A 15,999-nucleotide genomic window follows, 5' to 3' on the forward strand; every position below is an offset into this window, starting at 1 on the left:
ACATCAAGACGAGTTTGGGTGAGTTTGATGTTTTTAGTATCACTTTGGCATCCATGTCAGGTCAAAGAGTTTGCGAGTTACAAATGCACCCCTCAAACACTATCAGTCATAAACATTATCATTATCCTTCAATTTTCACTCTTTCGTCTTATATTACAAATAACATGCAAACAATGCAATGTTAATACTGTAAAGCAGCAACATTAAGTTCTTCTCCACTGGCGCCCATGTCTCATCATCATCCTCCCTTTGAGGTTTCAGTTTCATTTGGAGTAGACTGCAAGCTTTACTCAGACACAGAGCACACGCAACAGTTTTTACAGTGCGTCATATTGTTTCTTTTGCAGCATTTTTTAGCATTTGTCTTTTGGTTCCCTTAGAAATGTCTTGTCTTGTCTTGCATTCCTCAGTTTGAAGTTGTTTTTATTAAAATGCTATATGTGAACAATGCTTCCAAACTCCAAGCCTAGGCACAAATCCCCTACCATGTCATATAAGAAAAATAGTGTCCCAAAAAATATACATTGTTGTTGCAAAATAAGCACTTTGATCATGCTACGATGTCGAGAAGATCGAAGGTCTGTGTCTCTCAACACATCTGACTCACCCTAGTGGATTTGTCCAACAGGAACTGGAAGGTGTTGTGTGTGGCTTGGGAGGCTTCTAGCTCAGTACGACACAGCGCTACCAGGTAGTCTTTCACATGCTCATAGATCCTGCCATCCAAGGCCTAGAGGACAGGGAGAGAGTGGGATCAGGGTTACAGTGGCGAATGGATTTATTCAGTGTAATTCCATGATCCTTCATAATAAAGTCAAGTGTACAAGGGAATCAGGAGGAGACAACAAGAAAGAGACAGACAGAGGAGGGAAAGAAGGTCAAAGAGTAGGTGAATAAAGTCAGTTACTACAAAAGCTTCAGTAATATACTTGTTTTTCTTCGACATTTGATTCAGATGTGATGCTCTACTGAATTTTCACCGTCACACTGCCGTGCACAACAGAGCCTTATTTCTCAACATCAAACTTCCAGCAATCATCTCAACTTCAACTATTTGTAACTGGGAGCCTGACCGTAACAATGTTTGTGTCCTTCCTGTCCCAATTGTTTTGGAGCCTGGAGTCACCTTCAGGAGTGTTTGTGTTGTAAAGTTGAACTTGTTTGTTTAACTTTGTTGTCGGCAAGTCTTTAACTTTTCACCGCTGTTTCTCCTAAAGGCAAATGTATGTTCACATAGTCATATGTTTGTAAATATATAAATGTGTAAATATGTTTTAGAGAGACACAACCGCCTCAAACAACACTTAATCCGCTAAGGCCTACATATGAGTTCCAATGAAAACAAGAAGCTTTTGTAGTATTCATGTTTTACTTGGCAAATTGCCCAATATCAAAAACCACTTAAACTGTGAGTGTCACAATAGTAGACAAGCCAGACATCTATCTATGTATCTGCCCTCGGGTCACAATATGACGTATTGTATGTAATTAAACAACAAACACAGATGTTTTCACTTATGTTGTCTGACACACAAACACACCTCAACACTGGCCTGGCATCGCTGCCAACCCTGAAACAAATTTCTAGTGCCTTATGATGCAGAACACTGATTTTTATGAATTAAACTAGACCGAGAAAGAAAGAAAAAGAAATAGAGAAGAGAACGAGAGCGAGCCAAACAATGAGAGGCAAGAGCGAGGTGGCAGAAAGTCAAAGGAAGGACAGAAACCGAGCAGATGTTTTCATTTGACAGCTCTTATCATTACAGGATCTGATGCGCCGATATAAAAGACATTTTAATGAAGTATGCAGCCCAAATGAACAGCCTTTCTATGGGGAGCTGGGGTAGTGCTGCCAAGCTGTAGGCCATGTTGCCAAACAGACAGATCAGAGAGGAAAGAGAGAGCGAGAGTGAGGCTAATGGAGAGGAGGAGGAGGAGAGGAGGTGAGAGAGGAAGAGTGAGCATTTGAAATGGTATAAAAGAGCGAGAGAGAGAGAGAGAGAGAGAGACAGACAGAAAAATGAGTGCATGGGAGATGCGTGTGTGTGTGTGTGAGAAGTGTTCTTTGGATAGCGCTCTAACAGCTGCAGGGGAAGGTGAAGGGGTTCAGATTCCAATTCAACAAAACACAGAGACCGCAGACACACAGACACACAGACACACACACACATACACACAGAAATTCTCAAATACTCAGACGCTCATACTCTCCTCTAGCCAAAGTACTTTATAAAAGCTTGCACTCTCAGAAACCTGCACTCACTCTGCGCTGGCCAGGGGATGTTTTAGGCCAAGTCTACAGCCTCCCACTAACACCTACACTGACTTCTTCTTACACAGACAGATGCATAAACACACACAAAAACGTGTTTTCTTAATGTGCACATAAACCCCACAAAGCATTTGTACACACACACAACACCGACTAAAACAATGGGAAATTGACGAGGAAATTATGTCATTAAGGGTGTGTTGTTGGCTGACTTCTCTCTAAAAGTTCCCTCATCATTCTGCACATTTCCTCCTCCCCCTTTCTTCTCTTCCTCCCCTCCTTCTTTCATCCATTTACGGTAGTGTTGAAATGGAGTGAGTCAGCTTCCAGAAAAAGCCCCGTCCCCATATCATTGGTCAGTGGGTGTGTGTGTGTGTGTGTGTTTGGGTTGAATGACGGCATCGGCCTGAACAATAAGTACACCACAGTGAACCAGACAGGGCAGCAGAGGTGTAGGTGTGTGTGTGTGTCTAGCAGGGGACTTTAAAGATGGACAGTGATAAGAGCATCGCCTGCCAACAGCAGAGGGAGATGTGGAGCAGTCTGTTCTTCCACTGCCCTTTCACTACAGCTGTCGCATTGACAAGGACAGTAGCTCTCAGTGTAACACATATGTTATTCCTGCTGCCACAGTCAGTACAGTCAGTATTTATGAAGTGAAGTTCAATTCTAGACAAGGCTTTCAATCACAAGTCTCCTCATCCCTCATCTCTAGAAAAGACTTCTATTATCTTCGAGACATATTTTCTCATTAAGTTCATTATCTTCTGCGTGGTTTAACATTTAAGACAGAAAAGGTCTTGATCGAGCTAAAGAGAGCTGATGCACTTCCACTGCCGTAGAGTTAGCTATCTGTAACATATCTGAATAAGGGAATTTAGTGGTATATGTCCCTATTCCTAAATGTCCTCCCATGGACATATCCAATAAAGTACGTATGCATATATTTTGTGCCTGCTATTCCTTTGTCTGCCATCAATGCAGCTTTCTGGGCTGTGTTTTTCAACAAATCTCTGTGGAGCAAAAAAATGTCTGGAATGTGAAAAGAACTGGTACTTTCATGCGATGCAGATTTTGCCCCCCCCCCCCCCGTTATCAGTGACTTTCAGGTGAAGACCTGTAAACACCACCAATAAAACTGCAGAGGAGGGAGAAAGGACGAGCAGATTGCTTCCCTCTAGCGATGTCCCTCATTCTCTTTGTGTGTTTGCGTACATGTATTTGTGTATGTGCACATTTCCCTGCAGTCCTGTCCTTCTGTCACAAGGAGCTAAGGATCTATTATTCAGAATGGCCTCATAGTATAGATGCTCAAACACGCCTAAGGCAGAGTATGTGAGGGTGACGGAGATGGAGAAACAGAAACAAGGAGACAGGGAAGAGCGTCTGAACATAGAGAGGTGAATTACACAAAGGGAGAAAAGCAAAGAAATAAACAGAAAGCAAAAAGAAAGAGAGAGTTGATAGAAACATTAATGAATATATGCCACTTACTGCGCGGTTTAGACACCCAGCTACTCTAATGTGTATGTATGAGGCTGATGACTGTCGGGAGAAAGAAAACTTCCCGCATGTGATGTCTGACACGTTTGTACAGTATTTAAAAAGATGACATCACTCAGCTGCTTAAGCTGTTCATCACACAGTAGCTGAGGTGTGTGTCTGTCTGTGTACAGGGCAGACTGTATGTCTGTGTGTGTGTGTGTGCGTGTGTCTGATAAGGGATTATCTGTGCTCAATCAAAGTAAAAGTTAGCAGACCAGGATTTCTTGTCTAGGTATTTTAGTGTAATTTCTTCATGTGTTTTGATTCTGTGCCAGAAAGGTCATGTGGCACCAGATGAAAGACAGTGCCCCCCCCTCAACATGATTACTCACAGTGATGGGGTTGTAACTGATGACTAACAATTGAGAACATTTAGAAAATCATAAAACATCCCACAATCATATTAACAACAGACACACCCACACTCTAGTTCACAGAGATGCAGAATTGAATGTCATACCAAGGTGCCAAATGTGATGTGGGAACACAGAGAAAGAAAATATCACTGATGCAGCAAACCTATTTCCATACACCCTTTGATGACCTTCCGTATTCTCTCTACAAAACAGAGTCAAAGCTATCTGAGAATTCCTCTGGCTCTTGTACAGTTCATTCAACCAATCATTTGGTAGGAGTAGACATCAGGATGGCTCACTTAGCAGGGCTTTTTTCTTCACATAAGCCCCTTTCAAATCATAAATCCAGAGAACTCTAGGACTCTCTTTGAAGACTCAAAACTGTGAAATCATCACTTTTTCATGCACGGTTTTCCCCCTCCAACTACTTCAGTGATACTGAAAGGGAGTCTGACTTTGTGCACTCATAAAAGGAAAACATTTTATCCCAAATTGAGCTTTAATTCAAAGTAGCTCCCCACTTTTGAATTATGGAATGAGAAAAATGTGTCCTCATTCCAGGAAAAGAAGAGACTCTAGTAAAAGACTCTAGTAAAAGAAAATGTCGTTATAGCGAGACAAACTACAATTTCAGCTGCCTGGGTTCTACTAAAACAAATGTGCAGTTTTACTAAAATGTCCACATTCACGGGAAGGACGAGGAATCTCCCTGTCACACACACATGCATCTTTTAATTCTTTACAATCATCCTCATGTAAATACCTGTATGCAGTGCAGTAGATCTGTATGGTAGTACCGGTCATGGTGAGCGTTGGCAGCAGCTAGCGTTAGCAAGTAGTCATTCCTGGCCTGTGTCGCCTTGGAGTTGCAGTCACTTCTCTTAGCTTTCAACTGAAATGAAAGAGAGACAGACGATATTGCAACACTACATTACAGTAACAGACGGGAGCTTTAAGCTTTAAGTGGAGTATATGACTCTCTTTTTAGGTGCTAGGCTCATTGGAGAAATAAAGTGAAACAACCATTTTTGGTTTTGTATCATGACTTAAAAGAGTCTGCATGAAAGCTCTGCCTGAAGCGGGAGTTACGGTGTTGTGTTTGTGTCTCTGTGAGCGAGCCCTCTTACCTTTACACTTGCTTTCTGTAAACTAATTCTTGACTGAAAAAGACCCAGTTTAGACCTGAAAACCAAAACAGAGCAAGCAAAGAAGTTAATGTTGATGAATAATGCGTCAGTGTCTAATTTTCATTTTAATCTTTACAAATTAATACAAAGTTGTCTCACTTAAAAATGTACATTGTTCTAATTTTTGACACCCCTGTTGACATTCACAATCACAGATTCAATTAAACATATATCAACAGCAAGGTGAGGTAGAAAGGAGAAAAATATCCAGGCATTTCTACAACATCATAACTCTCTAACCTCTGATTCAGAGCAGGCATCATATATTGACCCTGAGCAGGCTGGAGCTTGACAGCAATAAATCTCAGCCTGATCCAGCCATTGTGATTTATATCGATGGTGACATGAGAAAGACCTGCCTGATAAAATGATGGAGTGAGCCTGTGTGCATGTGTGTGTGTGTCTGTTGCTTGCCTGTATGTGTGAGAATGTGTTTCCACTTCTGTTACCCTGCTTTATACGCCAAGTGGTGTTGAAAGTATCTCTGCATTCACACCAGTTTCTTCCTGTGTGTTCCTTGTGCCCTACAATGACTAATGTCTCGCCATTTTTCTCTACGGACACATAATGGCACAGTGGCAATGCAGTCATTTCTGTGGCTGTGTCTTTCTACTGAGTGATAGAGAACAGAAAAGAGTTGACTGGCCAATCAATGTGGGCGCTAACCGGAGCCGAGAATTCAATGAAGTGAAAATGTCTCCATAGCTACTGCTACCTAGGGCTGGGGGGAAAACAAAACGCATCAGCACTGGATCAAACCTTGATACTAATTGTGGTACTGCAAAATATCAACGTGTTTAATTCTTATAGCAGAAGCTCATGCTCTCTAATACTCAGTGGGCTATTTAGTGAGCAAACTTACTGAAAAGCAACTGACAGTTTATTTCAGTTTATCCACCTAGAAAGCTGCAGAGAAAACATTTTATATCTGATAAAGCTTTTATCTGTCCTTCAAAAGGGAAAAAATCACCAAAAATGTGTATTTTAAATGTTTACAGATATGATTCAGGTTTAGTTTATTACTTGGATTCAGACAAAGAAAACTGCACCCACCAATGTTGCCAAACTGAGATTCTGTACTTTTGCTCTTGTGGTGTTCTGGTTAATTTTTATCTGTATTTTCTTTGTCTGACTCTGACTCATAAACACCACTGTACATACGTAATTGATTGCTTCTTTCAGCCTTAATGATGATGTTTCTCTCTCTATCTCTCACACACACACATACTCTGTCGGTGAGGTTAACCAACTTTGTTCTCTTGATGGTATTCTTTCTGACAATGGAGACCATCTGTTTTGGCAGAGTATTTTTATTTTTACGTACATCCCTACCAGCACACACACACACACACACACACGCACAGTGCAGTGGTGAACTCACTTGGCCTCTATGTCAGCCTTCTCCCGTACAGCGTGGGCGACCTGCTCGCAGTCGTAGTATTTTTTCTTGGCTTTGGCCAACTCCTTCACCGACTCCTGCAGCTCTGCTTGAATGCCACTCAACTGATCTATGGTCTGTGAAAGGGAGAAAGGAAAAACAGGCAAGTTGTTAGAGAGAGAGAGCAGACCGACATGAGTCACGTTAACTCAGTGTGAGTACATGGAAGGACGTTGTAGAGAGGGATAGAGAACAAAGAGTGCTTCAGGAAACTGTGACTAACTCCCGCAGTCCACACATTCGCTCACCTTTTTGAGTTGCTGCTCCTTGTAGAGTCTAACAGTCTTAGCGGGCTCTGATACTTGACTTTTGTAGTTGTCACACACGTTGAGCCTGGACTGGCTCACCTGCACTGTACCTTCTAAGTAGGACCTCCACACTGCATACACATTCCTAGTTGGAGAGAAAAAGCACAGAAATGCTGGGTGGTTGCTGTTCTATAATTTGCAGGCGCAAGAGCAATTTGTTAGAAAACCATAACGTTCTCCTGCAGAGTGGCTGAATTTTTAATTCCCTACACCACTGTATGTTTGCCACTGTGGGCCTGTGAAACTGTATGTGTGTGCACTTGGAAGGAGAAAAGATTTGTGTAGAAATGTTGCAGTATTTGCTTGAACCAACAAACACAAAACGCCATCATTTCTGGTTTTCAAAATAAGTTGGATACAGCTTGAGGTTTTATATTCCAGTGCCTCTGTTACAATAAATAGTGACTCATAGTTGTGCTGTAGAGGTTTGTCTTTCATCTGAGTGCTGCAACTGACTGTAGGTACGAGCAGAATGGCTACAAGACCAAAATTAGTTTTAGCTGTGCTTCATGGGAAATGTGGCTGCATACTACCATATGTCATATGCAAACACACACACACACACACACACACACACACACACACACACACACCTACCTGTAGTCTGTTCTCTGGTCATCAGGGTTGATTCCAGGCCAGTCTCTCTTTAGGTACTGGCTCGCTAACTTCTGCAGAGCCTGAAAGCACAAAGATGAGGCACTGAGAAAAATCAAAGTCCTCCTTTTTTTCTGACTAGTTTGTACTGTGTCCAAATTACAGTAACTGAGATGAGAGGCTGCAAATATTTGGTAAGAAAATAAGGTCAAGGTGGAGCAGCATGAAGCTTTATTGAGTCAAATAGTATACCTTAGAGTGCATTTTTGCACTTATACCATGATCCAAATGGAAAAAAGGAGTCTGTGTTTAATTGATCTATTTAATCCCTTCTGTAATTCTATAACTGTTAACTTAGCAAGAAGAGGAGGTATTTCAGTGTACATTGTGCACTGACTTAGAACAGAAGATAAGTGTACAACAACATACAATTTTAACACATAGCTACTGCTTTTCCTGGCCATGGTATAAAATATTCTAAATTATAAGAATGCATACAGAGACTTTAAGAAACTGCAGCAGCACTGCTGGAAGTCTCTCATAACATAAAAACCTTTCTTGGCACATTAGAGTTCTTTTAGAAGACTGAGGTTGAAGAAAAGGTCCAAAGACAGAGGCAGGAAAAACTAACCGTTGACAATCATTTAGTAGCTTTTACTTTACATACTGTACATATTTTACATTTTTCTTTGGTTGGTAAGAAGAAGCACTAGTACATTATCCCACTTCACTGTGTGAACAGCTCTAATATGGCTGATCTGGACTTCATTTTGGCTTGGTCGCCTCACAAGTGCATTAGATTTCTGTTTCAAGCACACAGCCAAAATCTTGGCTTTTGCACTCAGTAAACAATACCACTATAAAATGGCTCCGCGTCAGCAAACAGTGAATCCCTAGTCAGCTCCTGTGAGTAAGACCGGAGACCCGAGGGCCCGACTAGAAAGGGTAACCTACATCTTCTGGACTGGGTCACTGTGTCAGTAGCGACAACTCGCACAGTGACACTCTGCCCCTGTGTGCCTGTGGATGAGTGTGTATGTGTGGGTAGGGGTGGGTTGGAGAGAAAATCCCCATTAATAAAACAGTTGTTTAACAAACAAGAACAGCAACTACAACAACCCAATCAGGACAAACAGAGCTCAGGGACACACTGATACTCGGTTCCCCTAAGAAACGTTCTTCCCTCTATCTGTTTCATCACTCTTCCATATAAATCTGCATGTAACTCTGGTCTCTCAGTTCTGGTTCAAATCTCCACCTCTGTCTCCCTCCATTTCTAACATGATTCTCACAGGCCTATCCTCAGATGTTATACTATTGCTCCCCTCATCCCACTAACCTGAGCCTCAACATTAATTTCCACGTATCTCCATCCTCACTCCACTCTCTAATATCAAGCTGTTTGCTCATCTCTTTGTTTTCAAATTTCCACTCCTCTCTCGCTCATTGTGCCCTTTCTACCTTTCACAGATGGTGAATGAGGCCATCAAAAGACATCTACCAGTTCTTTCTCTTATTCCCTAGATCTGAAATTCAATTCCCTCCAACTGACACACAAGCTTGTGTCCTGGGGGAGACAGTGGCCCAGTGACCCTTGGCACCCACCAGCTAAATCCTCTAAAAGAAGGGAAGAGCCTCGCTTTTTCAAGAAAAGAGTCAGAGCTTAATCTAAGAACAACTCCCCATTACCTCTGCAGTGTTCCTGTTTGAGTCAATTGGCAGCCAGCGGAGTAAATATTTTGTAATAGCTTAAATTGGTCAGTACAGCTTTGAGTCATACGATCAGGGCTGCCATGAAGTGAATAATGTGGCAAAGTTTAAGATGTAGCTTACATGAAGATCCGGTAACCTCTTTCTAACTAACTGTAATGGTTACCTCAGGAAATGGTTAGCCAATGCCAGCCTCATTGACGTAAGATACAGTGGGAGGTGTGAGTGCCAGAGAAATACCAGATAAAGCAAAATCACACACACACACACACACACACACACACACACAAAGAAAAGCCATGCCCTGTCCAATGCATGAGGAAACACGTTTGCTTCAAGAATAGTCAACCTCTTTTTCTCTCTCTCTCTCTCTCTAGGGAAGGGTGGAGTGGGTGCGAATGGTTTTGATGAAAGACTGTGAGACTGTGTGAGTGTGTTTATTAGAAAAAGTGGAGAAAGAGAGGGAGTGTGTGTGAAGGAGGGCTGGAAATACACACAACATTAAAATTGCAATAGAAATGCCTGGGATTTAATTGCCTTCCTGCTGTATAAACAGGGATCGTTTGTGTGTTTGTGTGCAAAATGTGTGTGTGTGTGTGTGTGGGGGGGGGGGGGGGTGACTGACAGCTGAGACAGCCACTGACTGTGAGCTGGCAGGCTGACAGAACAGCTGATTTGACAGCTTGGCTTCCACACCGCAATGCTCCCAATCAATTTAACTCTCGTTCAAGGGTTCATGTTGTCTGATGATTAATCAAATCCCCAAAATAACATAAAACCTGGTGCTGAACAAGTGAACCAAGTGAACTTACACTTCGTAGTAAAGTAAAGCAAAACCACAGAACCCATAGTGACAACCTGACCCTAACCCTAACACCAGAAACACCAGGAAACCACCAGAATTTGGTCCAGTCGGATATCTGAGATTAGCCCTCATTAGTGTCCCCTAGTGGACACTATAAGCATGCCCTTGACCCCTGACTGCCATCTATTAAAGGACCGTTCACATATTTTCAAGTCTATCTAAAAACAATGCTCATATGCACATTCTGCACTTTGCTAATGTCAATGTTTTTTCTCCACAAATCCACAACTGTCTATATGTTAAAAACTTATTTCTTCAACCCCCTTTTTTATGAGCTTTCTACTCTCACTATGGGCAAATAGGGCTATGATGTGCAGGCAAATAACATTAATGAATTAATTCACTTCCTAAATACTCTAAAACTGTTTCTGTGCAGTACATTTCTAGTCAACCTGTGCACCTCCTGAATCCCCAGTAACTTCTTCTTTGAAGTCTCATATTAGCTTCAGCTAAATCTTTGGAACTGTGGATTTTGACCCTTTGCCTTAGGAAGAGATCTCTTCACAGCCAGTATGGAGAGGAGGAACAATCACAGCGACCAATAATATTTAAATCTACATATGGTGAGGGGGGGTATTGCATATTTGAAAAAATGCAAATCTATCCTTTATTTATATCTTGAGTATCTTCACAAGCCGAAACATAAAGTAGTGGGAGTGATGCTGTCGCCGCATTACTTCATAGTGAATCCATCAGACAAGACACAGGCCACCTCCATTACCTGGCTCCAAGTCTTTTTTTAATGCCAACTTAGAGCGTCTTAGATGAGTCTATGGTGACAGACCTGTTATCTGAGCAAGAGCGATGACAGTTAAACTTGGCAATGACTGAATGAATGAATGAATGGTGAGAGGCACACTGAGTGATTTGTGGCGGCTTCATGGAGGTGCTGTTGGCTGACTTGGGAGGATTTCTGATGCTCTCATTTTCCCTCACTTTCCCTCTTCCTCTCTGACTGCTTCTTCTTCTTCTACCCTCCTTTTTTTCTGTTTTCCCCACTCCTCCACATTTTTCATCCCGTATGCCTCATTCCTTACAATCTTTCTCTCTATATCCTCTAGCTCCCTTCTTTTTGTTTTCTACTGGACATCTCGTCCCTCCTTTCTATGCTGTCATCACCTGACAACCACCTGAACGGCACGTTGCTATGGCAACCCCTCTGCCCTTCCTGTGTGGTCTGGGTAGGGTGGAACTGCTCCTTTTAATACACACACACACACACACACACACACACACACACACACACAGACACAAACATATACGGTGAAACTGACACATGCATCCTGTTTTTGTGATCAGAGTGGCAAACAGGGTACCAAGGCAGCAGGATATCCTGAGGAGACTAGTGTGTGTGTGTGTGTGTGTGTGTGTGTGTGTGAGAGTGAGAGATAGAGAGAGAGAGGGAGAGAGGGAGAGAAGGGTTGATTGACAAAGAAAAAGTAAGAGGAAGAGGAAGAGAGGCTGAATATTGTTGAATATTGTGTGTTTTAAGCATGTCAGTTATTAAGCAAACAGCCTGTAATTATTTTCATCATTGTAAACTGTCTTTGTGAGTTAATTTGTGTGGTCACAGCTACATTCTGGCATTTTCCAAATTACAGATAAGTCCATGCGAGACACTACAATTACAGGTCAAAATAAGGTGACATAATTGTTACTCACTGGCCTGAAAGGCAACTGTATCTCTTTGCAGGATGACATGTATCTTTCATTTTCCACACCCAAAAAATGTCCAGGCAGCTCTTAACTGCCCAAACAACAGCAACTGATGATTACTTTAGAGCACACTTAATTGAGAGGTGCTTTATTAAGTGTAGGAAATAAAGAAATGCAGAGAGCAGGAATGAGAGTTGAGGACATTGTTGTTAAAATCATGATTTATTAGTGATGCAGTTGGCTTCTTTGCTTCATTCATCCCCTCACAGCTCTGCTCCACCCATTCTTCACTGCACTCTCAGCTGCAGATCCTGTCAAACAACTCTGCAGACAGTCACCTTGATACTTCAGCCTTCTGTTTACTCTTGCTGCTCCACTCACTTATTTCCTCCTGTCTCTGGCTCAGTCACTTTTGCTCACTTTCTACCTGCTGTCTCTCTGATTTCTTCCTGCCTTTGTGTGTCTGCCTTTTCAACCCCCTTACTTTCTCAACTTCCTCCTTAATCAATATACTTGATTTTCTCTCACGTCTCTTCCTGTCTGCACTTCTCTGGCCCGAAGCTCTCTGCCTCATTTATGTGTGTGTTGGGTTAGGATGTCTTTGACATCCACAAGAGCAGAGTGAGCTAAAGCCAGGCTCAGACTACAGGAGTTTTAAAACCCTAACCAATTTTGAAATTGGGTTGCATCACACACGTAAGGAGAGACTTCACAGATGTTACGCTCTTTAATCTCAAACATACACACACTACAGATTTGAAAATAATGGCACATCAAATGCTACAGGATATTATTAAGATTATCTGGCCAGAAGGAGCAATGCACCACGTCACTTGATCTCACGCGATCTCATGGAGAAGCAGATATAAACAAAATGGAGATTGACATAGTGTAGGCTGAAGCAAAAAAATTAGATAGCAATATGCTAGCTAACGTTGGCCTCAAGGGCTAGAATATTTACCGTTGCTTGGCAAAACCGTTAGCAGCTCCAGGACAAACATTAGCTTGTAAGTCCTGTCATCCACTTCTGTCTCCTTGATGACTTGTCTCTCTCATTGGCTATTCCTGGTCCTGCTCAGAAAGTACTAACATAATCATGTAGATTTTAACTCCTAAATATCAGACATGTTTGAAATGATCGGGGCGGCCCCGATGAGACTGCGAGTAGTTCAGGAGGTTTAAGACTGGATCTGTAAACCCCTCACAGTACCAGATAATCTGGGCTGAACGTCGGTACTGACCAAGGTCCCAGACCAGATTTCTCCTCCGATTGTTGGGAGGGGTGAATCCGGTGTAGTCTGAGCCCAGCTTAAGGTAAAGACAGGGGATAAGTAAGAAGAGGATGAATGGAAGTGGAGGAAGACAGAATGCAGAACTGTGATGTCTTTGTTTAAAGAAAGATTGCAACAGACAGCGATGTTGTGTTGTAAAAAGGTATTGTGTGTGATGTATGTGTGTGAGAGAGAAGGAAGATGAAAGAGAAATCGTCACTTTCCTCATCGCTATCGCTCTCCTGTCCTCGGACTTCTTTTCCCTCCTGTTAACCTTGTCAAAATCAATGTAGATCAAACATTGGTGCCATATTGGATACATTAGAGGCAAATGCATAATTAATATGTTGGATTTAATGGAAGTGTGCATCAGCTATTGTTATGTAAGGTACGTGCCCATGTATGGAAAGAAGAAAGGGTGAGAGGAATACTGGGAAAGGAGGAGGTGGAGAAGGAATTTTATTTTTATTCTATTTTATATTTTATTTTATTTCAGATCTGATGTATAAACTGAACTTAAGACTTCACAATTTATTCAGAGAACTTACAGACCATGAAAAACACAATGTTAAGGCTGATATACATGTAACAGTGCAGTACGAGTGCGCAGAAGGCCACCAACACACAGCGACGGCCACAGCAGGCTGGCCTTTTTGGGCAGTACAGTGAAGGGTGACCCCAGCCTAAAACTATTCCAGTAATGTTGATCGTGGGAGGGGAATACAGGACAAATAGCTAACACTCACATGCTAACACACACACACACAGAATACATGGAGCTTTTGATTGACTGCTGGTAATTGCGGCTGACTCCTTCACAGAGGGGACGTCTGGTCTGACACAGTGAAAGGACAAAGGTTAAACGACAAGCATCTTCACTTTCTTTCCCGCTCTGTTATCCTCTTTACACCACCCCTCTGCTCTTTCTCTCAAGCTCTTTCTCTATTTTATGAATCGCTCATGTCTGTGTCTTTACCTCCCTGCCCTGTCTGTCCCTTAAAGCTCGCGCCCCCCTTCCACCTCTCCCCTTCCTCTCAGTTCCTCTCTGTTGGATTTCTGTCTGTATCGCCAGGAGGGGACCAATGAGTGAGCGGCGTTTCCTTGAGTAACCGCCAGTGTTCGACTACCGAGTGTCTAGTGAAGACACAAGGGCAGACGTGCCATAATAAAATGCTGTGGTGATAAGAGCAAGGGGAGCAAAAAATTAGTTTGCTCATTGGATGTTGAAACAAAATCTATTTCCCATTCACCCTGCATCTATAAAAGAAACCACTGTGCTCAGACATTCCCACACATTAATACACACACATACATGCACACACCTACAATTAGGAGGGAATCCATTGTCCTACTGAGTAGGGGGGTTGTTGCTAGGCAACCTCTATTTCTAAGGTGAACAAGGCAGTGCTGAGGGAGAATAGTGAGAGATAGAGAGAAAGCAAGATAGAGTGAGGGAGAGGGGGAGATAATGAGTGTCTGAAACCAGAGGGGTTGACCACAGGAAACTCACACTTAATCACTCAAACCACATGCAAATGAAGACACACATGCTCAAACACACACAAACACAAACAAGCACTTTTCTCTCCCATTTTCTTCACTCTCTCCATCTCATGTGTATATGTATGATGACGAGAACGATAGGGCTATAAAACAAGGGTCATTTGCGTGGACAGCTGCATCGAGTGAATGTGTTAATATGTGGTTAAGAGCTGGATGGGTAATGTATTACACTGTTTTTCATTAAGCTACAGGAGGATTTTGCAGCAGAGAGCGAGTTTTCTGTATGAATGTGTGTGTGAATGTGCATGTAAAGGGAGCTTAAGCTGAGCAGCATTGAAATACAATAGAAATCAGGAAGTCTTTCACATTGTTGGTGGCAGCCACTGCTTGGCGTCGGCTTAGACGCCGCTCAACTAATGCTTAGTAAGAGTAGTATGCTGATGCAGCCTTCTACTGGGAAATGCATTTTGGCTTTGTGTGTCCTGACAAATTTGCAGCACGCTACAAAGTGGCTGTCTGATGGGTGAAAATAATTTCATGGTAAGGAAGCAGTCATTCTTGACCATCGTGTTCAGAAATATAAACACTTGAAAATGTCTCCCCTCAAGTCTGAATACTGATGATACAGCTGATCATATAGCCCTTTAGCTCGAATAAATGTCCTGTTTCAAGGGATCAGAAGCTCTTTCAACAAACATTATCTGAACTCAAAGCGATTCAATTTCATTGCCTCAAAAAGTGAAATCTTAAAATATACTTAGAGTAGCATTGTAAAGCAGTATAGACGAGCAAGTCTTTCCTTGATGTAAAACTAGTAGCAGATATAAATGGGGCTGCAACCTACTTTCTTCTCGATTATTTGATTGATCATTTTGTATATAAAATGAACGAAATTATACAAAATGCCAATTATAATATCTCTAAGACGTTTAGAGCTTAAACTCTGTTACTTAGGTTAACCTGGCTTTAAAGCCTCAGGGAGAAAAAGAGGACAAGATATTGTGTATATAAACTAACACAGAGACCAGACCTTCTGTTGGTTTGGGAGTGGGAGTTCTGAGATTGAAATCTTGCCCGTTAAAGAAGTTTACTCCGATTACTCAGATCATTTAGGGCTGCTTGCTGGGTAGAATTGCTAGTGGCAAAAATAAGAAGCAGCATACGCTGAAAAACGGCTACACAGTCTATCGCTGAGTGGATATAGGGCTTATTTACATGCCTTTGCTGTCTCTAACTTACAAGATTCATGATTACTATGCAGCACTTCATAAATCTGAAAGCGTGCCCAAAA

At 42.1% G+C, this 15,999-nt stretch overlaps 1 protein-coding gene across 1 annotated transcript in view; it reads right to left on the reverse strand.

Moving 5' to 3' along the window:
* Nucleotides 1-15,999, reverse strand: part of LOC139285074 (F-BAR and double SH3 domains protein 2-like) — a 58,357-nt gene that overhangs the window by 25,218 nt on the left and 17,140 nt on the right. Inside the window, exons 4-9 of the mRNA XM_070905518.1 lie at nucleotides 7,707-7,786; nucleotides 7,050-7,194; nucleotides 6,745-6,878; nucleotides 5,304-5,358; nucleotides 4,940-5,068; nucleotides 608-730 (exon numbers count right to left, since the gene is read on the reverse strand). Of these exons, the coding sequence (XP_070761619.1) occupies nucleotides 608-730; nucleotides 4,940-5,068; nucleotides 5,304-5,358; nucleotides 6,745-6,878; nucleotides 7,050-7,194; nucleotides 7,707-7,786 (666 nt within the window). The remainder of the gene's footprint in view (nucleotides 1-607; nucleotides 731-4,939; nucleotides 5,069-5,303; nucleotides 5,359-6,744; nucleotides 6,879-7,049; nucleotides 7,195-7,706; nucleotides 7,787-15,999) is intronic.

Source organism: Enoplosus armatus, chromosome 5 (genome assembly GCF_043641665.1).
Source record: "Enoplosus armatus isolate fEnoArm2 chromosome 5, fEnoArm2.hap1, whole genome shotgun sequence".
In the NCBI taxonomy this organism is placed as follows: domain Eukaryota; kingdom Metazoa; phylum Chordata; class Actinopteri; order Centrarchiformes; family Enoplosidae; genus Enoplosus; species Enoplosus armatus.